At 36.1% G+C, this 25,283-nt stretch overlaps 1 protein-coding gene across 1 annotated transcript in view; it reads left to right on the top strand.

Moving 5' to 3' along the window:
- The window catches only part of Acss3 (acyl-CoA synthetase short chain family member 3), a 169,623-nt gene that overhangs the window by 78,472 nt on the left and 65,868 nt on the right, over positions 1 to 25,283 (top strand). The window contains exons 6-7 of the mRNA XM_040754956.1: positions 5,927 to 6,007; positions 6,091 to 6,186. Coding sequence (XP_040610890.1) covers positions 5,927 to 6,007; positions 6,091 to 6,186 — 177 coding nt within the window. The remainder of the gene's footprint in view (positions 1 to 5,926; positions 6,008 to 6,090; positions 6,187 to 25,283) is intronic.

Below are 25,283 nucleotides of genomic sequence, written 5' to 3' on the forward strand. Positions count from 1 at the left end.
TTAAAGTAGAAATCATGGCCTTTGACTCTCGTTCAATTCCATTTGAGTTGTTTGTAATAAGAATATTTGATAATACTCCCTATTTAATTGACATTTCCAGCAATGTGAATTAAACCAGTATAGGTTACATTAAAAATAATAGTTTCTAGAATGTCAGAAGTAATATTTAAAATAAATTTAGACTGTAAGTATAGCTCAGTGGTAGGGTCCATGATTACAAGTGCAGCCCCTTTATAAAAGAAAATAACTAAGCCTATAAATATTAGCTATTATAATATAAATGATTTTTTATTTATGATTGATTAAAGGGCTTAGACTCAAAGTATTTTTAGTATCATAGGTCTGAATACTGAGTAATTATATAATGAATTGGTAAGCATCATATCAAGAACTAGTCATTTGATGAATAGAAAAATCTAATTCATAGTTTAAATTTGTCTTCTAGGTTTTACAACCACATTAATACAGTTGTGTATCTCAAGCCTTTTGTTCTTTATAATTTCTAGTCACTTTATCATATAAAATTTTACTCCATTATGATAACAAATAATTCCTTGATACAATGCATCAACACTAAGATAGCATTTAAGGTTTTGTATGTAGAAAACTTTAGTTGGTGCCTAACTACAAGTTTCAAACCTACTGACTAGTGTGGCTGATACTTGAAGGTCCTCTGAATGCTACCAGAGAAGAAAGACATCTGGTAAGGTCAAGCATCTTGAAACTTTGCTTGGCAAAGATCACAGTGCTTAGATCTCTTGGAAAGACTCTTAGCTGCCTTAATAGAATTTGCTGTACAATTCTTGCCTAAGTCTTTGACATGTTTAATGTTTGAATTCTTTGCTCTTACGGGACCCTCATGGAAGACCAGATCTGGGACAATGTAACAATTCTTATGAAACCTAATGTTAATAAGAATATCATTTATGGTGATTCCCTGGGAGATTTAGCTATGCAGATATAGAGTCGTCTATAGAACTTATTACTTAAGTAGTGCCCATAAGGATAAGACACAGGACCTGGAACAAGTATCTAAAGGAGAAAATCTTAGGGAAAGTTTAGAAGCTGGAAATCTATGACTGATTCTTTAGGTTTTTGTGTTCTGCCCCAGAAACATGGAATGAGCATGGACAAGGTACCCTCCTAAAAGCAAAATAAGTGATTTTAGGAATCTTGATGTACTTTTGTTTTTTGTAGGATTATAATAAAGATAGTGACCATTCTTAAGTAAGGGTTTATGACAGATACAAAAGGGAAATTCAGTGAACTGTCTGTCTTCCTGAGCAACTTGTCAAATCAGTAATTCTCTGATTGTAGACAGTGTAAATAGCAAAACACAGTGTATCAGAAGTTAAGAGCCAGAATGGTGCTATTATGTTAGATATAAATAAATAATATAAACAAGGGGCTGAGGAATTAGATTTCCATGGAAAGATCAGATATTCAGTATAGCAGATCAATACAATTGGAGAAACTTGAAATAACAGGTAGTAGGAGATAACTTCTGATCTATTAACTTAGCCAAACATTCTTTCTAGTTTTCTGTAACCATAAGGCTTTATGACACCAATTTTAAGAAAAAGATATATATTGAATTAAAAGAATTGATTTGATTGTAATGTTAGATTTTAGTTCTCATGAAATTTGCTGTTTGCTCATTTTGTTTCTTTTACTTTGATATGCTTACATAATCATGGGAGACTTTAGAAAAAGTCTATGAGGAAATGATTTTGTGTATAAATAAAGCCTGTGAGAGATAGAGGTTGTCAGAATAGGTCAAGATATACTAAGATGTGCACTGTCTATCTATCATAAAACCAAGAATTGTCCATTTTCTGCCTTCTCTGTTGCTGATCCACCCATCTTCAGACCCTGCCCTCATCTGTAACTGGATTCCAGAAGGTATCAACAGTTATATCAGTATCAACAGCTATAAACTCTGTGACCTACAACGTAACCTACATGAAAGAGTTACTGATGCAATAGCAGAACAATGTTTTAGGAGTTACCAACCATTTTTTGATTAGAGTTAAGGTCTGTTTCATGACATGGAACCCACACTTGAAACTGCCAAAGAGGCCAAGAACCATGCTCTAGATATATCATGGGCCTAGGATAAAGATTAATACTACTATTCTGCTACAGAAATATAGCAATAAAATGATCACTAATGGTATTCTTCTATACCCATAGAGCAGTGCCTGCCTCACTCAACCCATATTAGGGGACCATCTTCTTGCAATAGGTGGCAATCAGAATGGAGACCCACAGCTGGACAATGTGCAGAGACTGAGGAAATCTGGGGTACTTAGTCCTAAATAGGATAGCTTCATCCAACCAATCCTCTCGAGGCTGGACAATCTATGCTGAAGAGGAGATGAAGAGCCTGACAGTAGCTTCAAGGAAACAGCATCTTTCCGAGACAGCAGGACTGATACACATATGAACTCCTGGAGTCTGCAGCAGTATGCACAGGACCTGCACAGGTTCTGGCCAGACAGGGTCCCAGCATTGAGAGGGGGAAATGGACACAGGGTTACCCACCTAAACAAAAGTCTATCTGCAATTGATAACTAAAGGCAAAGGGAAAATACATTTTCTCCAATGAGTCTCACTGGGTTTACCAACCACACTCCAGAACAGGCCCCTACACGTACTCAGGCAGCACAAAATGAACTCTGCTTTTGTAGACTTTTTGTTTCATTTTGCTTAGTTTTGACATTTTTAAAATCTCATTAGTAATTTACTTCTTTGTTTTGATTTTTGTTTTGTGTATGTTTGTCTTATTTCTCTTGCTACTTTTATTAAGTATTTGAATGAGAGAGTGAGAGAGAAAACCCAAATCTGGTAAGGGAATGTGGAGCATCTGGGAGGAGGCAGGGGGGAACATGATCTAAGTATATTTTCATAATGGAATTTAATAAAAATAAAAAAGACTTCCATGAACATCAGGCAAAGTACTGGGTTCCACCTATTGATGGGTCTTTAGATAAAGGAAGAAGAAAAATGAAAGACATTTCATGAACCTTCTGTGTTCAAGAATATCAAAAATGTTCTCATAAAGCATTTCTTTCCAAATAAAGTGCTGCGACGTGAGTAGTGAAAAGCACCCTCTAATACACCACACAAGCCATTGCTGACATTAAATAGTGCTTGCTACTATAATATATGAAAACCTACAGATCAACAAGAACCTGTGTGGGTGTTTCCTTTCCAAAAGACTGAAAAATTTGTTTTGAGGAAAATGTTTTTGGAAAACTGTTAATACCAAATGCATTGAGTTCCTGGACTATAGGAAAATACATTTTAATTAGCAAAGGAAACTAATTAGCAAAGGAAGATATGCTAGAGTTCATCTAGAGTATTTGGATTTGGTGACTGAGTATGTATAGAAAGCTTGCTGGTAAGAGGCTTAGAATATGTAATATTTTCAAGGTGAGCAAGAGGACCAACTGCATGTTAACTGTATCATGCAATACAGAAAAGGGCTCTCAAATGCCAGTAAAGCTGCACCTGACATTTACCAAGAGACCAGGCATTGTTGGCAGATACGATATGTTCCACAGTTTGATGCCTGTGTTTTATTTGAGGAACCTGAGGAGAGCAGTGATGTTAGCAGCTGTTTCGATGTTGGTGCTTCTCCCCATTCCCATGCAATTCTCCTGAATCATGCACACGTGTTTAAATAAGGAGTGTTGCAAAAAATGTACAACTAAGAGGACATCCATTAATTAGGGCATACTTAGCCTTTTGATGGAATGATGTTTTGAAGAAAACAGTTCTAATGGTAGGCTCAGAGATGCTGTGAAGGGCATGTAAATTTCATATCACTGTTATTACTCAGTAGGCATTTGCTGTCTCAAGTCAACATTCATGTCTTATTGGCACTAATGATTACTAATATTTATAATGGCGTAATAAACAGACCTAATTATCATATTTTTCATCTGTTCTTATCTTGGTGAGTCATGTGGCCAGTGTTCAAATATTAATTTTCTGTTGGGTTTGGAGAAGTTTCTAGTGTTAAGGGAATGTATTGGAAACAGTTTTGTGAAAACTATATGTAACAATGTAGTAATGCCTTGATTTGCTCCCAAATGCAACATAAAACACATCTGTTACCATGAAGGCTAACTCATCAGGATTCATTGTTCAGAGTTCTGAAAATGATCATGAAAGAATTGTTCAACTCCCATATCATGCCATGTGATTCCCAGTTAGCAGTGTAATCAGGCCTTAATTAGAATGAAATTTTGTTTCCTCTAAGCAGCCTATTGTTATCATCGTTAGGAATGAATGTTCTTAAGTTGGTTCATATTTTAGGCCAACTTCATTTAACATTTTGTTTATTTAATCTGAGTAGTTTTCACTTTATTCTGTCAATGCATTTGAAAATGCAATATTGATACTGTGTGTTACTAACAAAATTGCATTGTGTTTTACTTTGTGAAGTTGTATGTTTCCATATATTGCTAAGAATGTTATATAACCACAGTTTTCTGTAAATGGAAACAATGAACATAAACTCTCTGGGTTTTCTATCAGAGAATTCAAAGAAATAATAATTCAGATATAATTCTATATAAGGCAATATGCTGGGGTCCGGCCTGTGTCAGTCCTATGCTGCAGGGGTCATCCATCCTGGGCTGATGTCTTTAGGAACGAGCCAAACAGCCCTGGGTCCAATCCTGAGTGTGAGGGTGTGGATCAGGGAAGTCCTAGCTACCCAATGACCATTACAAACAAGATATTTCAGGAGGGCTCTAAGTCCATACTGGAGTCACTGGTTTATTCAAGCATCCTCCTAAATAGCTTTCTAAAAGCAGGTGTACTGGAAGAAGGCATCTATTATCATGTATATAGGGCTGCCTAGGAAATACTTCCTGTAACCCTAGAGATGGTCCTAGAATGAAGTACACAAACCCTCAGACACCCACTAGCCCCCATGATGGGTGTGGGGTCTAGGTCTATTACACAAACTAGAAGTCATTTTCCACTTTGGCCAGGCCATCCTGAGGTAACCAGCCAACATCTAAAAGACAATAGGACATTCGAGCTCCTGGAATTGAACTGAGGCCTAATACAGAAAAATCATATTCGGGCCCCGACAATCCCCCCCTTTAATAAAATGATACCTGTGCTTCTGCAACAGGACAGATGACTGTGCCTGTCTTAGGCAGCTTTCTTTAACCTGTCAGAGGTTACCTGTCATGGAATCACGCATTCTGTCATGCATGTTCTGTCTTGGGCCCTTTGGAGGCAAGAAAGGCCTTTCCAGCCTTTGGCTAAACCTGCCTTTGTAACAAAGAACATTAGTGGGGGATGGGCCACGGTTTAATGCCACAGGCCTCTAAGCCAATTATTCAATGGGAGCTCACCTGGAAGCTTGACAACATCAAACGACTTCTATGCTCTCACAGCTGCAAAGATCTCCTGCAAATAGGAACAGATGAACCAAGTTAAAATTGCCTTTTGAAACTGGTGTGGGAATGTCGAGTGCCTCTTGCTATGTCAAAGTCTAAATCTGCCTTTCTAAACATCTTTTACCCAAAGACTTATAAGCTACATATCACATTCCTGTTAGAATGAGTTTTGACCTCTAGTACCCACAAACACTCACGTAGCATAGCAAAGGTTACAAACATTAACAATTTCTAGTATCAATATCAACCATGAACATACATTTGGCTGAATTACAATTCAAACAAAAGACAGTAAAATGTTCTCATGACCATGACCGGTAGAGTGCAAACAACTCCATAACTCTAACCTTTTTCCTTTTTTTCTTGTATATACTCTAATGCCCTTAGTTTATAGAATAGTAAATGATTTAAATCTGTAAATTTTAGGGTAAATTGAATGATGACAGTGAACCTTTTAGCATATCTTGTAAACGTTAACTTCGTTTTTCCCCCCTCTCTTTTAGGGTGTGGTTAGACCTACTGGGGGATATGCTGTAATGTTGAACTGGACAATGTCTTCCATATATGGCCTCAAACCTGGAGAGGTAATTGAGGTTTTACACTCCTACCACATGGTGTTTTTTTTTCTGGTTAAGACAGGCATTTTATTATCTTTTTTATTTTTTAGGTATGGTGGGCAGCTTCTGATTTAGGCTGGGTTGTCGGACATTCCTATATTTGCTATGGACCTCTTCTACATGGAAACACAACAGTTTTATACGAGGTAACAAAATAGAATTGACATTATACACAGGACCCTTATTTAACCGGATGTTCTTGATGAGTAGTCCTGGTTCAGGACTAGTGAAATTTGAGGGCATCAGGAAATGTTGTTACAGCGTCTTTAGTTAAAAAGGTTATTTCAAATAGAAAGGGATGTAAAGAAAGTAACAGTCAACTGTTTCACTTGTGTTGAAGAAAAAAGTCAATAAAGACAAAATTCTGGAGTGCATAAAAATAACAAGCTTAAAATCTATCCCAGGGTATTTCTAAGTGGTAGTATTAGAAATACCAATTTTAGAATCCTAAAAATGTGTGATGATAAAACAATCAATATAGACTCACATTTCGTGTATTTACAGAATGAGTGGATTTAGAAAAGTATTGTCTCTATGTTAATAAATATTTTCCATGGATTTTTAATATGAACTATGAATATAAAAAGAGAAAGAAACCTAGAGTGACTGGATGAAAAGCTGAATGGTTAGCAACTTAAAGACTGATATAATAATAACGCCACCCTGAAATTAGGTTTCTATATGCATATTAGAGAATGCCCCTCATGTGTCTGTTTTCTGTGGTCCTATCAGTAACATACATGGAGACATATCAACATACTTGAGTGTGAAGTGATTCTCAACCTATGGATCACGGCCCCCCAAAAGCATCAGAATACACAGATATTTACATTTCAATTCATAACAGTAGCAAAAATATAGTTACAAAGTAGCAGCAGGCATAAGTTCATGGTTGGGGGTCACCACCACAACCTGAGGAACTATATTACAGGGTCGCAGCCTTAGGACGTTTGAGGACCAGTGGAGAAGAAGATGGCCCTACATTAAGTTTGGTTATCTCTCTGTCTGATGACCTCAGTTGAATCCACAGAACCCACACTGCAGAAGGAGAGAACTGACTCCTCCTGCAAGTGGTCCTCTGGCCACATGCACACCACAACGCAGACAAAAGTATGTTTGGATATGTGCACACAGGAAAAAATACACCAAATTAGTTTCTAATACTTTAAACATCTGGGTGTGAAAGCAAATATGGTTATTTTCCTAAATTATCATTTAATATGATACTGTTCTTTTTGGAAAATCTAGCATGATGGACAATAATGACATCTGTACCAACTCCTATTTAAATGGAAACATAATGAAGTGACTAGGGCTACAGAAATGGCTCAGCAGTCAAGAGACCTTTATCCAGAGACTGGGGTTTGCTTTCCCAGCAACCATGGCAGGCAGGTCTCCACAGTTTACAACTCCTGTTCTATGGATTCTCTCAGACCCTGCAGTCCTCTGCAGGCACCTGCACTGTGCAAACACACATGGACATGCCCTCCCTCCCCCATAAGTAAGAAGTAAATTAAATTGTTTTAAAATCTTGCCATAGAGATTAAATAGGATTGTTAGTTGTCTATAGCTTTTGCCTTTCATTTTCCTATGTAATCTCCCAAATCACTCAAGCAAGTTACTGATCTATTGCTTTAAAAATATTCACCGTATGTGGTGGTATAATCTCACTTTTCCACACTTGAAAGTTTGTTTTCAGTTCATATAAGGGACAGAGAAAGTAATTACCTTCTAGACAGAAATGATGAATTTGGAAGCAGTTAGTTCAAACAGCATCTTAATTTGCATATTTTATAATTCTGTTTTGAAGTTTGAAGAGCTACTGCATTTTTGTAGTACTTTATTAAGTCCTCATAATATAATCATGGGACATGTATTTTAGGAATAATCAGGCATAAGTCTAACACTGTAGTAGAATGGGCAGCTTCTCAATCATGGGCTGTCCCACCACATCAGCAATCTCTCACTGTTTGAAATGAAATATCAGACTGAAAAATGGGGCATGTAAAAAAAGGTATCAGGTTGTTTACATATTTTGCTATATTAAGAATTACCAACTCAACAACTGTAAAAATCATTTGAGGCCATTCTTTGATCTCTTGAAATTTTCCTGCACACTCTATCATTTGAAAACTCCCATCATTTTTGGTTGACTAGTTTTCTGTCTCTGAAAAATATAATAGTCTTCAAAAGAAGTGTTAGAACATAACACATGATTCCACTCTTCTTGCAAGTGTTTTCATATCCTGCAGATTTGATAGACATTTAGATGTTTGTAATGTAACACATGAAATAATCTTGACACGTCTGCTCAAAACTAAAAGTCCTTGCAACAGATACATTTTATTTTCATTAAGATCGTCATTCTTCTTGAAAACAAAATAAATGAATCCTTATGTTAAAATGTGACATTGCCTATTCAAATGTGACAAAACATAATTTATTAGTAAGTTTTCATGTCTCTTAAGCTGACCTCAGAATTGAAATACATACAATAAGAATATCTGATTTTTTTCATTGACTTTCCATTATTTTTCTTGTTTATTTAAAACATGTGCTAACACTGTAAAGAGAGCTTTGCTATTTATCGTGGAATGGTGTTTTCAAAAATAATACAGAGGATCTATAAACATTTGCTATATGACTGACAAGGAATATTTTAAACTATTTCTGTAAATTCTGAATTTTTCCCTTCCTTACTTATAATGTTTCCTTTGTTTTCTGACCTCCAAACAAAAACGTCTTTTGAGTTTTGGCTCTCCATTTTCTTCTGTCCAAGCTAGACTTGACTCCTTGAGAAATGCCTTCTCCAAGTCATCTCTGCTTCAAACTCTTCCTACCAGGCTCCATCCCACTACAGTCTGGGTTCCGTGTGTTGCACTGCATGGAAGTCTCTGTTGCCAGAGGCCACTGTTGACTTCATAAGTGGCAAAGTCAAAGTCCTTTGCCATTCTGGTTTCACCATCCTTCTCAGCAGCCACTAGTCATCATGACCGATATCTTTCTTCATTCTTATTTGTTTTCCCCTTCACTATCTATCAATTTATTTGGCCTGATGTGACTCTTCCTTTGTTGCTTCTTCCATGGAATTGAGTGTGTGTGCATGTGTGTGTGTGTGTGTGTGTGTGTGTGTGTGTGTGTGTGAACCAATGCATTTATTAAAGTTACTGACAGGATTATGTGTGAGAAGTTAATAACAGGAGCAAATATGACACCAAGGCAGTTGCATCACAAAAATGCACATCCCAGCATGGGTGACAAGTTGCAAAACTGCAGCCTTCCAGCAACTTGTACGACTCACATGTAAGCCAATTGTTCTGTTTCCTTTCTCTCTCTCTCTCTTTCTCTCTCTCTCTCTCTCTCTCTCTCTCTCTCTCTCTCTTTCTTTCTCTCTCTCTATGTCTGTCTCTGCCTCTTTCTATATATGTATGTATGTATATATATATATATATATATGTGTGTGTGTGTGTGTGTGTGTATTTAAAATAGATTTTTCTGGTTATGGTTTCCCTCCTCCTACTCCTCTCAGACCCTCCCTACTTTGCCACCCTCCCAAATACATACTCTGTCTCTCATTCTAGATCTCTCATTATAAAGCAAACAGACATTTCCAGAAAAAAGTACGTAAAATACATATGCATGTAGAAACATATACATCATCATGCGTAGAAATCTCATAAGAGTACTAATCAGAAACCATCATATATAAGCAAAATACCTGTGAGGAAAAAATAAAAGCATTATAAGGCAAAAATTCTCCAAAACGACCACAGAGTTTATTCTGTATTTCCAACCTGTTGTTGACTATGGGACATGCCTGTAAGTGTGGTTTGCATTCCTTGTAAAGTTTCTACTGTATTAGGTTTCCATATGACCCCTCAAATGACCCTCAGTTTTACATAATGTTCCTCTTTTTATTGTCTCCCTTACAACTCTCTTGTCTCTCCACCCCCATTTGATTCTTTTGTTCAGTTTCCCCCACCATCACCACCATCTTCATCCACATAACTATCCCATTTTCCATTCCAAAAGAGATGCATGCTTTCCACCCTCCAGTCCCTTATTCCTAACCTCTGTGGCTGTAAAATTTGTAGCCTACTTATTGAAGACTTAACAGCTTACATTCACATAGAAGTGGAAACATAGAATAACTGTATTTTTTGGGTCTGGGTTAATTACCTCAAAATGGAGCTTTCTGTCTCCTTTCATTTCGCTGTGGATTTCATGATTTCTTTCTTTTTAAACATCTGAGTGATATTCCATTGTGTAAATGTACCACATTCTCTTTATCCTTTCATCTATTGATAGGTTTCAAGGCTGTTCATAATTTCTGACTATGATGAATACGGCCACAATGAACATTGATGAACAAGTGTTTCTGTAGTTGGATGTTCAGTCTTCTGGGTACATACCCAAGAGTTAGCTGGAGAATTTCTCCTATCTGTAAGTGTTCAGCGGGAATGGTGTCATCTCTTGAAAAATGTCCCTGTCTCCTGTGCATTTTATGAGGTGTAGTTGCCCACTGAGCTGCATCTGCCACAGAGCTGGCCACACTGTACTTCAATGTTCTGATCGCATTTAGAAAAGTATAAGGATAACCATAAGCTAGTCCTCAGCACAGTACACACTGTGTATGAAGGACTTCAGTTTTACTTTGAAAATTAAATTGAATTCTGCTTCTCATTTGCTTCTTTCTTCTCTCGAAATTGTTATCATTTTACAGTCCTTATCCTCTCTTTGACCTAAAATTGAAGCCATTGTAATCATTTTTTAGCCCTATTCTTTCATTCCACTTATATTTCTTGGACAATCACCTTGAAGATAGATTTATGAATTCCCATTTTTGTGATCCCATTCCACATAGAGATATACTCTCTCAGCCTAGACCCATGGGGCCTCACCCTCCCTGGGGACCAGAAAGTGGATGGGATAGGGGGTCCTCGGTGGGTGCCAGGGGAGGAGGGGAAGGAGAGGGAATTGGGATTGATATGTAAAAGAAGCTTGTTTCTAATTTAAATTTAAAAATGGAAAAAAAATAGTTGGAAGGTGAGAGTTTAGGTTCTTTGAAGTCTCAAGACCTCTAACCAGATGATGCACTCCTGAAGGACTCTGTGGTATCAACAAGAGTTGAAGTTCAGAATTTGCCTCTGTTACATTTACTTAATATGTACTCGATTGTTGAGATACAATGACACAACTCTGAGTAGTGGAAAATAATAGGTCAACAAATACAATCTAAATTAGAAAATCGTTTAAGAAAAATACTTCTTGGGAGAAATTATCAGTCACAGATGGCTTTACTGAAACATCTACCAAATGTTTAAAGCATTAATAATTCTGTGCAATCCTACCCAGGAAGTAGGATAGGTGTATGTATACAAAGAATGCACAAGATGACTAAGTTGAATTTGTTCCAAGATGCAAGTCTCTTTCAATTCCTAAAAGTCAATCAGATGTGATTTATTATATCTATCTGTTAAAATCATATGCTAAAGGAAAAGGGCCATACAGTCATGCCCATTAATAAAGAGATCATTTGACACAGGCAGTATGCATTCATAGTTGAGAATCCCAAGGAATAACAATTGTATCCTCAGTCTGGAAAGGGTCATTTAAAAATACATAACGATGAGCCTGGCTTTGGTAGTGCAAGCCTTTAATCCCAGCACTCCGGAGGCAGGAGGTGCTACATTTTAGCAATGAGAACTTGTGGTTGAAAGGGACAACAGCACAGATGCCAGGGGAGATAGTTCTTTATTTACACTGCATTGTCATTCTGATTAGAATCAGTAATGCAGTTTTTATAAGAACTTAATTATAAGAGAAAATGGAAGAAAGGGCCATTGTTTATCACAGCTCAAAGAGTACCTATCCCGTTAATAACATAAATCATTAGCATAATATAATGATCCATCACCATCTTCTCACCTACATTTACAGTCTTTTCTCTGGTTCCTGGCATCCTTCTTTTCTCATCCAACACCACATAAAACCATGACGTAAACGGGCAGAAACCTGCCAGTGGTTAAATGTTTCCCTCTGCTAAGGCTTTTTGTTTATTGTGATGTTAGTCCTTTTCTCAAGGGACTGACTCTTACATATAATGTATTAAATGGAACAGCTTATCAGTATCACGTTTGCTCTTATATTTCAATTTTTGTTTTTCTCAGGCTGACTGAAGTTATTTTTACTTTTACTTCCACTAAATCATCCAGAGCCCTCCAGCTTTGCAAAGGCAGTGCTGTCATTCTGTAAACTCTGTGGGCAAGGGACATTTGTCATCCTTGCCTGGCACAGTGCTTTCTGGGAGGTAGGTAAAATGAAGCATTTTAAAGAGGGTTAACTGGCTCCATGGACATGAAAAATTCAGGGAGTGTTTTTACCTAATTGATTGATTTAAATTAAAGTAAATAAGTTAAAAAGAATTTTGATATGTCTTTTGGACAGCAATTGAAATGAAATATATTTGTTCAACCTGTGCCACTATTTTCATACTAATTACCAAATTTATAACATGATCTCATGGTGCCTATGAGTAGAGTGGTTCCAGGATCCCTTGCACATAATAAAACTTATAGAATTTCACATTTCTATATGTAATGGTGACATATATGTGTAAAATTATATCCTTTCATATACTTCAAATTACATTATATGTTATACAATAAATAACATACCATAAATTCTATATAAATATTTTCATTGTATTATTTAGGGAATGATGATAAGAAAAATCCGTATGTACAGTATAGATATTATTTCTGACATTATTGATTCATGGTTATTTGAATTAACAGATCCAGAATCCATGGATATGAAAAGAAAATTCTTTTCATTGTTAGTTTAATTTAATACTATAAAAATATTTTACTTAGGAAGCTACATTCATGTTTAAATACAAAAACTACAATATTCATGCAGAAAACGTGATTTATTAGATCCTTGTCATAGTTGTCAGAGTGCTAACTTTTCTAAAAAATATGTGTCTATCACTTAGCTTGATTAAAGTTTCATTTTTTATACTTAGTAAATCACAATATTTCAAAGGCGTAATGTTACAGTGAATTGGGATCCTGGTATATTGCTCCTCCTAAGTGATGAACCTTGATTTAACAAAACTGATGCTCCAAAGTACTAGGAGATTTGCAATTCATTAAGTGGCAAATCATCAGGAGTACAAGAGTCAATGCACAAACAAAACTTCTTTTCTAATGCAAATAGCACATGGCATTTTATGAATGAATAATTAATGAGCTCTTTTATTTCAACAAAGATAATTTAATGTGCTCTAGAACTTAATTAAAATCTGTAAGTACTTTAGCTGATGAAATGGAAAAAAAAAAGAAATAGTTAAAACTTCATTGAACCTTTAACTTTTAGGTACAAGACTGTTGCCTGCTAGAAAGAATTCTGTTTCAACACTAATGAATACAATAGGCATTAGCAAGATTTTTTTTTCTTCCATAAGTGGACATATCGTTCTGTTGCTACAGGATGAAAACATAACTGATAATTTCAGCATTCTGTTGATTTCTTCATTCAAAATGTATTAATATGTCTCCCATTAAAATGAACAAATAAAAACCCCTATCTCAATTTCCCAACTAGAATACTGTGAGTAGCAATGGATACCACAATTCTCTGCTCTCTGTTCATCTCTCAAAGAGGGTGCACTCACTAGTTCATCTTTACATCTTAAAACTTACACTGTATTTTGACATCTCTCACCATTGCTCCACAGTGGCTGTCTTTTCCGGTGTCTCACCATCTCTCTTTCTCCAAATCATAATCATCTTTGGTAGAAATATCATTTCAAATTATGATCATCATCATCTCTCTTTAAAAAACATATTCACTTTATATTTAATTATATGTGTGTGAATGCCAGAAGAGGGCACTGGATCTTTTGGAGCTGGAGTTATAGATAGCTCTGAGTTTCATGACCTGGGCCTTAGGAGCTGGTCACGGGTTTTCTGCAAGAGCACTTGGTGCCCTTTGCTACCAACCCATCTCTCAAGGCCTCAACAATCCCCTTTAGGTTACTTTTTCCTCCCTAAGCCTTGCTCCCATCTCTGTAGTTATCTTTATGTTCATTGATGTCACAGGAACTCACCTATCTATCCTTTTCCCCTCCAACATTTTTTCCTGTTATATAGCAGAGCTCATTTCATGTACACCTTCTCTTTGATTTCTTAGATGAGTCCAGACTCTCTTTGTACAGTAGCTCAGTACCTTGTGATACTCTGACTTGTTTCTTTGTTGCAATCACATTCCTTTGCAAGTTCTTTTAGTGTGTGTGCTTGCTCCTTTCTGCTCTCATCTGGGTTAGGCAGGAGTCATCTCAGTTCCGCATAGCATCAGTGTTCAATTTCAGAGTCAGTTCTTTATCTCCCAATAGTTGGTAATAACATGGCTGAGTCTGAAAGCTTTCTTTCTTGTCCCAGAAGAGAAATACACAATTTTAACACTCTGTTTTTAAATGAAATGCTTCATGAATGGCTTATTCAGATAGATTGCATTTTATAGGAAATGGTTTGAGGTTATTAGTTCACCTGAATATATTCAGAATACCCACTTTTACATCTAAGAGCACAAAGAGTTCTTTACAATCCATTTTTGTGCTCTTGAGAGGAAAAAATAATCAGAACTTCTTCAGATCTCTATATTATTAATGAAATGTTGACCGAAACTAACCTAACTCCAGTATTAAATATGCATCTATTTACTGTCAGTGGCAGCAATGGTGTTGAGCAGAAAGTCAGTTGACTCTTAATTGCCTAAGTTATTATCTAGGTCCAGCGGATAGTATTAGTTACTGTTTATATTAAATCCATCTGGAAGTTAAGCTATAAACTTGTTATTATGCTTGCTTTTCACAAAATAACTATCATTTCTACATAATTGCAATTTTTTTTGAGTCCTCAAAAAAGCTGGACGTGTAGTTCCATTGATAGATTACTGACCTAGTGTGAATAAAGTTCTGGATTGGGTCCTCAGCACTAAATAAATGCTAGGATCCTAGGTAATAAGACCAATGTCATCTTCAGTTTCATAGTGCAACCTAGGCCAGCGTGTGAAACCTGAATCTGTCTTATAAGCCAATGGAAAAAAAAAACAGAAAAGATGTAAGTCACAAGATCAAGTGTGCCTTGCTCTTTGTCTGTTTGCATTCCACAGACTAGAGATCTGCTAGTAGCAATTCCTTCTTACAAATTCTTCAAAATTCTCTTCAAAATTCTCTCCAGGCTCACTTGAGTGGATGGTTGTTTTTGTTAATAATTCAATAATTACCTTTAAATGAATGCACTGCACTCTGCCTTATTGGACGGAAAATTGCTTGCAAAAGGTAAACAGCTTAACATTTTGAATTCTGATGAAGAAGCATAATCACTTGTCCAGAAATTTTAATGTTTGTCTTTATTTATCAATATGATCCTGGGAAAATTCTGTTTCTTTCAGAATCCATTTCTCATATACGGAATGAGAAAGTTGACACACACTCTCCAGTTTCCATTTCTGCAACTCTTTTTTTTTTGGATCATTGTAGTTTTTCAGAATAAAATATACTATTTGGTAAAATTGTTTTTACCTTTATGTCTGGAATTCACTCTAGTTTCTTTTCAGAAGTCCCTGATAATATATTTATTTGGAAAACTGCTCTTGCTTGTTAAAGCCAGGGTAGCATGGTTCCTGACACTTCTGTGTTTGTTTGGCTTCAGGCAAGTGACTTACCTGCTGAGCCTCAGGTTTTTCATTTATAATGATTAAGAGTAGCAATCACTTTGTATTGCTTAACCGATCAATCCCTGCAAAGCAGGTGGGATAATTGGCGAATCACAATAATAAAATTAAGTTTGATGTGGGTATTGTAAGTCATCGCTCGAAAAACCCAAAGGTCTCTTCTGTGGAATGTAATACTAAAGTTAAAACCCAAACCATCCATCCCTCTGCATTCCAGCTATTATAACAAAATGTGGAGTTTTAAGCATTCCACATTTCTGCTTTCAAAACCTGTTTGTCCTCCTAGCACAGTCATGGTCAGTGGAGTACTGGAGGCTGCTCCCTTTGGAACCCATTAATTCTCTTCAAAGCCCAAGCCAAAGGACCAGCATACCAGGTACTGAAGCCCTTGTGCTATGAAAAAAGGGGAGCAGGTGTGGAAAACATCCCAGTGGTCACTCTGCCCAAGGATCTGTTCTTTACGGGTAGAACTTTAGAGGGAAATAAGCACGCCTCTCAGGCTTTTCATCTAAGAATAACAGTGTTTTTCATGGCTCACCACTACCCACATATTTATAACCTCCCACTTTTAGTTTTATTTCTAGTATTGAGGAATTCAGAGCACTCAGCTTGTTAGCCTTTTTATCGCATGCTCTTTTCTGAACTCATAGACAGAACTGAGAGTTGAGGCAACCCTGCATCCTTTTTTTTTTTATAAAAGGAACAGCATGAAAATGAGCTTTGCATTTTTCTTTACTGCTTAGGACACCACCGAGATAGCGTATGTGAAAGCAATTTAAAACTTCGAAGAAATATCATTTATATATTTATACGACAGTATATGCAAAGGCCTATAATTTCTCAATAATTTATGAATAATTCTAACCATTTTATAGACACTGATTTCAGGTTATTTTTTCAAGTATAAAAATCTCATATTTGAGGGTATTAAAGATGAGAACTATTGGACAGTTGTTTTAGTAGGTGACAAACTTCCTAGCTCTCTCTAAAGTATCATAGATATCATTTTCTGGAATATCTATTTTTCACTGGGTTTAAAATTTCCATGAGGTTATGCTGTGCAATATTTTGCAATAGGGTCACGGGTGCAGTTTCTTAATCCACAATCCCATCCAAGACCTTTAAAAGACCCAATTGTTGTCTGCTTGTGTAATTATATTTCACTAACCATAATTTGAATTTCCATATATTTTCTCAAGTTTTTAAATTTCTCTCTCAGAGACAGGGAACTTTACTTCCCTTGAAGACCAGTAGCTGTGATTTAACTAGCTAGCACACTTAATAAGCAACATATAGACTTCTTGTTCCACTCATATAATGGAAGATTACTTTTTCTTGTTTTATTAAATGTAACATGGCAGCATTCTGCTTTTCTGAGTGGGTGTAGTGAGGAAAACGACTCAAGTCACTAATGTGACTGGGTTTGTACAATTTGGTATTCTCAGATGAAGAAGAAGTTGTGAAACTGATGCCAACACCATTTAGATTCTTCAAATGGCAATTGATACAAAGATATTTGGTTTTGCATTTATTTTTCTTTATATATTCCTGTGTGGTGTGTTGGAGCAAGCAAATGCCACTTCGTTATAACTCAAAAGGGCAATATTTACAGGAGCATATTGTGAACAACATGTTTTAGAGACTAATGGGGAAACAGAATAGGCATCGGATATGGTCCTTGCACTGTAGGAGCTGACAATATTGTCAAGGAATTAAAACCAATCTGAAAAACAGAAAGGTAACAAAAGACAGCAAAATAAAGAGTCTTTCCTATTTCATGAAAACTGAAAAAAGAAAATTCTAGTCAGCTTTGGAAGGTACTCCATAATAGATTCTTGAAACCTAGTTCCAAAATCTTCCATTAGCTTTTTGGAGAATACTATATCTTGTTAAAGGAAAGACTTTGCTTATAAAAAATAAACAAAAATTAAATCACTATTATTGATTTAGACTTGGACAATCAGAACTCTTTTAAGCACTTTTCATATATGAATTCTTACTACACATCTATGGAACAGTCATTTTGAATCTTATTATTATCATAATAAAATACATGGGGCAGAGAGTGTTAAATAACTACTAGTGGCACAGGATGATGAGGCCAGGTTTTCAGTTCCACCTTCACTCTAAGACTCCTTTGCCCTCTCTGCAAACATTTGCTGATGTAGCTGCTGAGCACAATGACATATCTGAGTCAAGTGTTAAGAAGGGTGACTGTAAGTGTCAGATGGGTAACATTAGAAAGGTCAGAAGGATATGGAGTGGAGCCCTGATGATTTCAGCTAGGAGAATTGGTGGAAATGCAGTCATCAACTGTAGCCCTGTAGTAGGAAGAATGGCTTTTGGTTTGGATAGCGAGTTTCTATGTGCCATTCAGACACATGTTGGATACTGAAATGCAAATTTTGAAGCTGAGGAAAGCTTCAATTGCTAGATTTAATAATTTGATTCTCTAAGCTAATTAAGAAACTCAGGGAAGAGAAAATTAAGAATAGTAGTTGGGTGAACCTGTAGAAGCTTGAAAATGAGCATCTGTAGAAGTAAAACCCAAGAAATCTGAGAGATAGTGGGGGAGGCTGAACATCAAACTAGACTGAGGAGCAATGGGAAACAGTTGAACACAGATGGAGACCAGAACAACACTTTAGGACAGGTGTGGCAGGCCAGCTGAAGTAGGTTCCAGAGACCAGTATGTCTGCAGTCACCTTATGACAAGAATTATGGAATTTGCAGGGATTGTTGGGTTGGCTTCCCTTTTCAATGTGAAGAAATATTAGCACATTTGTGATTGCCTGGACAGTGTTAGACATGGGGAACCAATGTGGCTTTACACAATCTCAGATACTGTATGTATTGTGCTGCGATGTTTCCATAGAAGTCAGCAAGTATGACTAGCAAGAAGCTATTTAATTTCTCTGTTTAATACACAGACTCACTGATCACTGTGATACAGAAAAAAACCTCAGTGTTTTCCTCTACTATATGATAGCAGAGTGATTGAAAATCAATTAGTATGGATGAGCACAGAGGTAAAAACAGTCCTACTAGAAGCTGTGAACTACTAGTTGTGTCAAGGATAAATGTTCCCTGTGAGGACTGAGAATGCTAAATATGTCAGAACTCTATCTCAACAATGAGGTTGCAGATTGCCAATTGCATGCTCTGTATCATTTACTTGGTACTAACCATTGCAGAAGTAAGATTCTATTTCTGGAGATAGGTAGATGCTAATCAACTAGATGGAAGCAATGGCTTCTTCACTGTGGATTAAACTCATTTGAAGACCCAATGTGTTTAATTCCCAGAACTGACAAAAGGCAGAGAAAGAGGCAAATCATAAAGACTAATACAGCTAAATATGTAGAGGGTACATTCACTTAGAGCGGTTATAACAATATTCCCAGTCTCAGTAACTTGTAGAGAGCAGATTTCTATTTCTCAGTTTTGAAGGCTAAACAATAAGATAAACCTCCTGGAATTCTTTCTGTGGTATACTTCCAGCTTTGTACCTTGTTGTCATACCCTAAAGGGCAGAGGACAACTGTTCTCAAGTGACAAAAGACTAGTTAGGTGAGAGAGTAAATCCACTCCTCCAAACTATTTAGATAGCAGCATTAATCTATTCAGGAAGGTGAAAAGAGCTACTGCCATCAAAACATCTCTTCAAATGCCCCCTTCCTCCACAGTCTATATTAGTATTATACTTGAAAATGTGGATATTATTCAGATCACACAGTTTCCCATTTATTTAACATACATGAATCACACACACACACACACACACACACACACACACACACACTTCAGCATGGAGATTTATTCCAGAGTCCCAGTGGATGCCTGAAGCCATGAATAGTCTAAATCTTGTGCATGCAATGTATTTCCTCTAAATACTTATCTACAATAAATTTAAATCTATTAATTAAATAAAACAAATAATGACGCAAATTAGAAACAGAAAGTCAATCACAGAAACAGCAACATAAACATGACAGGAATCATGGCAATATCAATAGACATTATAATTTGGAAGAGGGAACATTTGATAGGGTCCTAATTCTGAACAAAGAATCAAAGGCAGCTAATGGTGGAGAAATAGTCTCTCACAGGAATAAATAAAAAAATAAAATAGTGATCAGCTCTGATGCCATGGCACAACATTCCCAGTCATGAAAGCACTTTATTTGATTGTTTCATGTTTCAAAACATAGAAAAGGACAAACAAGAAGAATTTTTCTCCATTTTGTTTATATATAATAAAATAAGTACATTAGCAATATCTTTTCTGTTTTATACAAACAGCACTGAACAAATTATATAACCTATTCTCCATTCTGACCTTTCCCATTAAATACTAGATCTTTGAGATTTGTTTATGTTGCAGTAAGTCTCAAATTTAAATGTTGTTGCAGGCCAGAATGCTCACACTTTGGTAATGGCTTATGACACAAATTAGAAACTATACAAATACTGTTGCAAGATCCATCACTGTTCAAGAGTAAACAAAGAGATATTCTGTGGCACCTGTCTGCTGAAATGAGTTCACACTGGCTGGTGAGGAATGCTGCTATCCTGGCTTCAAAACCTCAGTAAAAATCATGCCTTGGGTGACATTCTTGGAAATATTGTTCAACAGAAACTAGAAATATTTTTAACCCTGTGAAAACAGAGGCAAGTAGTGTACTGGACTCAAAAATATGTATGTAAGGCCAGAAAACCACAAGTAGCAATGATCTCCACCAACCAAGCCACAAGATTTGTAAGAAAGGGCTGCATTTTGCTTAGGGTCAAAGATTTAAATTGGATGTTTATCTTTCTTTGGAAGAAGGTGTGTATTTTCCTGCTTTCTAGTTTTAAAGACTTCATATCAGTAGTACATATGAGCAGACTCATGCAGTTTCTAGGTTTCCTAACTGGAACTTTGCCATCTGTTGTCCACTAATAAACAGGGTGAATAGGACCGATCCAGAACCCCTAAACATTGGTGTCAGTTAGGAGTCCTGGGAAATCCATGGGGCCTCTGGTAATGGATCAGTATGTATCCATAGTAAACAAATGGACTTTGGGACCCCATGTCACATAGAGGGATATTTTCTCAGTCCAGACACATGGGGGAGGGCCTGGGCCCTGCTCCAAATGATATGACACACTGTGGAGATCCCCCATGGAAAGCCTCATCCTCCCTGGGGAGCAGAAAGGGGATGGGATGGGGGGCAGTGGGGACAACGGAGGAGAGGGATAGGGAACTGGGATTGACATGTAAAACAAGCTTATTTCTAATTTAAATTAAAAAAGAAAAAATAACAGGCTGAGTCTCAAAGCAGTAAACAAAATTATACAAGGAAGATATTTTCAAGGCATATTTTTTATAACTGTCTTGATTTCTAGACCGTGAAATGTTATTAACCACACTATAAACCTAGCTAATGATAGGAATTGCTACCATATAAAACTGATGTTAAAACTTCATGCCATGTGCAGTGGCAGGATGGATCAGTGGGTACAGATACTTCTGTTGTGGTGATGTGAGGATTTGAGCTGGATCCTGGGATCCCACAAGGTCATACATGCCTACTACCAACCTCTCTCTCTCCCTCTTTCTCTTTCTCTCTCTCTCTGTCTGTCTCTCTCTCACACACACATACACACACACACACACACACACACACAGAAACACACACACAAACACACCACACAATAAATAGGCAGATAAATAAATGAGTAAATACATAAATAAATAAATAAATAACAAATGAAGCTGCAGACTGTCTTCCTTACCAGTGTCAATAACAGTTCGTTTGCCTTATATCATTTAAGCAGAACCAGTAATACAAACTTTACTTAGGGGTAAAGTAAACAATATCATAAAGTAAACAATAAGGAAGTCATGACACTGATTTCAGTGGATTTTGTACTGATGCTTTTAGCTGCACTTTTGCCATTGGTGTCTCTGTTTCCTTTTCAATAGGCCAACCTTAGAATTGCATTTTTAAATTGAGTGCGTATCTATTGCTATTCACAAAACGCAGCCTATGGAATTGGGGTCCTTATCTACTGCCAGATCAGCCCTTCACAGCATTACTGGGTACATTTGAAAGGCATTACAAAGATGATGTATGGCTTATGTGAATGTGCTTCTCTATGTGCGTGCATGTGCTCAATAAAATCAATAAGGTATTGAAGTCACTTTTATTTAATGTTCATAAAGAAAAATGCTCCCGGGCTTTGCTTCAGTTTTTTGAACCTACCAACAGGGCTAACTGCGTGGCACTTCTGTAGTCCTTCCTTTTATTGTACACAGCCTGCAGCATCTGCTATGCTATTATTTATAATATGTATACATCGTTACATATTCTTTTCTGTGAAATTATAATTTATATCACAACAGGGCCTTCCTTACCTGACTTTTAACAAAATGGTTTCCATATCTAACTAACCCATAATATCTGCTCAATAAATATTTATTAAACCTATGGTTAATCTAACACAATGTACTTACATAACACAAAGCTGTGTTAAGTTTTCTAATGAAATGTCTAGTCAGGTTCTGCCTGACATTAAGAGTTAGTTACTTAAATGAAATACTAATATTTGTTATTCAGCAGAGTGTTTTAAGAAAAATATTTTCTTTGATATTATCATTCTTTAATCAATTTTGTGATCATATAGGAATTCTTGGAAAATAAAAATGAATATGAACATATATATATTTAAGTAATTTTAAACTAGAGTAATATTTTACTTAAAATATTTAATTATTTTCTGGAAAATGGATATTAAATTCAAAACTACTGAAATTTTTAGTTTAATTATTGTACAATGATGAGACTTTTAAATATTACTAATATTGAGTATGTATCATGGCGTTCTTCTTTTTGCTCAAAAGTAAAATATTGTTGTATATTTCTTTGACACATTATAAGAACTGTAATAGAGTTATAATCCTGTGTTTTTATAAAATGTTTACATGAATAATATTCACAATATTTAGTGTGCCATTTTGTTATTATTATAGGTAATAAGCTGAAGGCACTATAAAAGAATCAAAATACACTTTCTATGAAGATAGTCACATATCACTACTTTCATTATGACACGTGTCTTCCACTTCAGGACAGAAATACAATTATTAAGTTTAATCAGTATTTTCCTCTGACTCTGCTAAGCACTAGCATTCTACTTCAATTGGCCAGAGAATATGTTTCTCTTTTTGGAGGTCAAACAATTTTGAGAAATACTCTCAGTGTAGTTGCCTTACCAAGCAAATATTGACAAAGTAGTTTATTTTTACTTAGCAGGCAAGAAAATAGGAAGATAGACAAGGCAAGTCAATTGCATAAAGCTTATTTTATAAATCATTTTTATGTGGGTGAGATCAGATTTACCAAATCACTATTACCAAATCACTATCTAGTCCTCATGTTATTGACTGATATTTAAGATATTTTGAAGACATAAAAGTCATGAATGTTCTCCTTACTGTATTAGAAAGAATAAAGTTGTAATATGATTCCTGCCTGATAGTTGCTTCAAAATTTGAGTCAAGCTGTATAAATGTGTTGCCTGCTTGTAATGGGCAGCTTTCTGTACTATTTGAATTTACAGACCACTATAGTAATGATTTAAGTGGAAGATCACTTTCCTAGATAGCTGGGATCATTACAAAGAATGGCAAGTTGTAATAGATGATATTTAAAATATGAGAATGAAAGCATTAGAGTCCTGTGAGAGGCCTAAAAGGTTCTATTTCTTAAAGAAAAGAAATATAGCTACATTAACGAGCATTCATGACAACTGTTTAAAAATAAACACTTGGGCTGGATAGCTCAGCCGTTAAAGGCTAGGCTCACAACCAAAAATATAAAAATAAACACTAAGCCTTAATTGTGTCATATCAATTACCCATTGTGAAAAAGAACTGAATCTAAATTATTGTCCAACTAGGAACTCCCACATGCTGATTATTTTACTTTACTGTTTCAATGATAATACAGCATGACCATGACAAGTTATAGAAGAAAGCATTTATTTGGGTCTTATAGTTTCAGAGGGTTAAAGTCCACGGCTGTCATGGTAGGCAGCATGAGTGAAGGCAGGCAGGCATGATGCTGGAGCAGTATTTGAGAACTCACATCCTGAGATATAACCTCAGAAAACTTAGGTTATATCATGCAACTTAGGAATACCATGGCTTTTTGAAACCTTAAAGCCTTTTCTGAGTGACACACCTTCTTCAACAAGGCCACACCTCCTAATTTTTTCCAAACAGTTTTACCAACTGAAGACCAAGTATTCAAATATAAGAGCCTATGGGGTTCATTCTCATTGAAGCCACCATATTAATAGTTCTTTTCTCATTCTGTCTCGAGATGTTTCTGAGTTTGCTGTAAGCAAATTCTTTACCTAATTATATGTAGAGTTTACAACATGAGTTTCCTAGAACCAAAGATCCGTTGGAAGCTTAGACAGGACTTAATCAGTGGAGCTTGACAAATTTTATATAGAGTGGCCCATCTTTGGGGAATTTATTATATTTTCTAGCATATTCAAGGCATCAAAAACAAAATAAGGCAACTATTTTATTTGTTCCAACCTGTGCCACTTATGTTTTACCCTGGAATATGTACACACTGTTGTTCAGCATATGAGTTGGTATACTGTTTATGATATCATTAAGCTTGCCTGGAGATCAGAAAGCAAAGCTAGTTACAGCATAGAAGCCAGGTAGTGGTAGCACACACCTTTGATCTCAGGACTCAGGAGACAGAGACAGATGGATCTCTGTGAGTTCAAGGCCACTCAACATTAGAGATAATATAAAGAGCTCAGTGCAGTCTGAGGGATCAGTTTGAGGGTTTTGGTATCCAGCATTACTGTCTGAGAGAGTCTGAGAAGCAATGCAGTTTGGAGAGGCAATCAGAGGGCATGATCGGCCCCTCAGTTTGAACATTGCTAGAGGTGAGAAATCTCTAGTGGTTGGTCACTTCACTTATTTAGTCTTCAGCTTTAACCCCAATATCTACCTCTGAGTTTTTATGATTCGTGTTAGAAGCATACATTAATATTTCCAGCACCTCACTCTAAGGACAGGATGGTGTACGTAGTAATGATGAAAAGAGTTGGACAAATGAAAGCAAAGGGTTGTGTCAAGATTTATACTCATTTAAAATAGATTATTCGTTAAATTTTGCCTGTAGGTATTTTTTTGTAAAAGAACCTATTAAAGTGTTTTGTGTTTCTGAGTTTTACAGTTACTAGTATTGATATGACTTATTTATTACACTTCAATTGATATGTATAATATCATTTTAAGACCAAAAGGCATATATTGGTTGCTGGCCTGTGAGTTTTTTTTTAATTTGTACAAGTTTCTTTCTGGAGTCAGACATTTAATTGAATTTTTTCAGATATTTGAGAATTGCTTTTAATATTGGAAATAATATACTTGTTCATGCCAAGAAAACGGCTATATTTCTTGTTTAGTCTAACACAGAAAACTGTC

This window comes from Mesocricetus auratus, unplaced genomic scaffold (genome assembly GCF_017639785.1).
Source record: "Mesocricetus auratus isolate SY011 unplaced genomic scaffold, BCM_Maur_2.0 Super-Scaffold_100011, whole genome shotgun sequence".
NCBI lineage: Eukaryota > Metazoa > Chordata > Mammalia > Rodentia > Cricetidae > Mesocricetus > Mesocricetus auratus.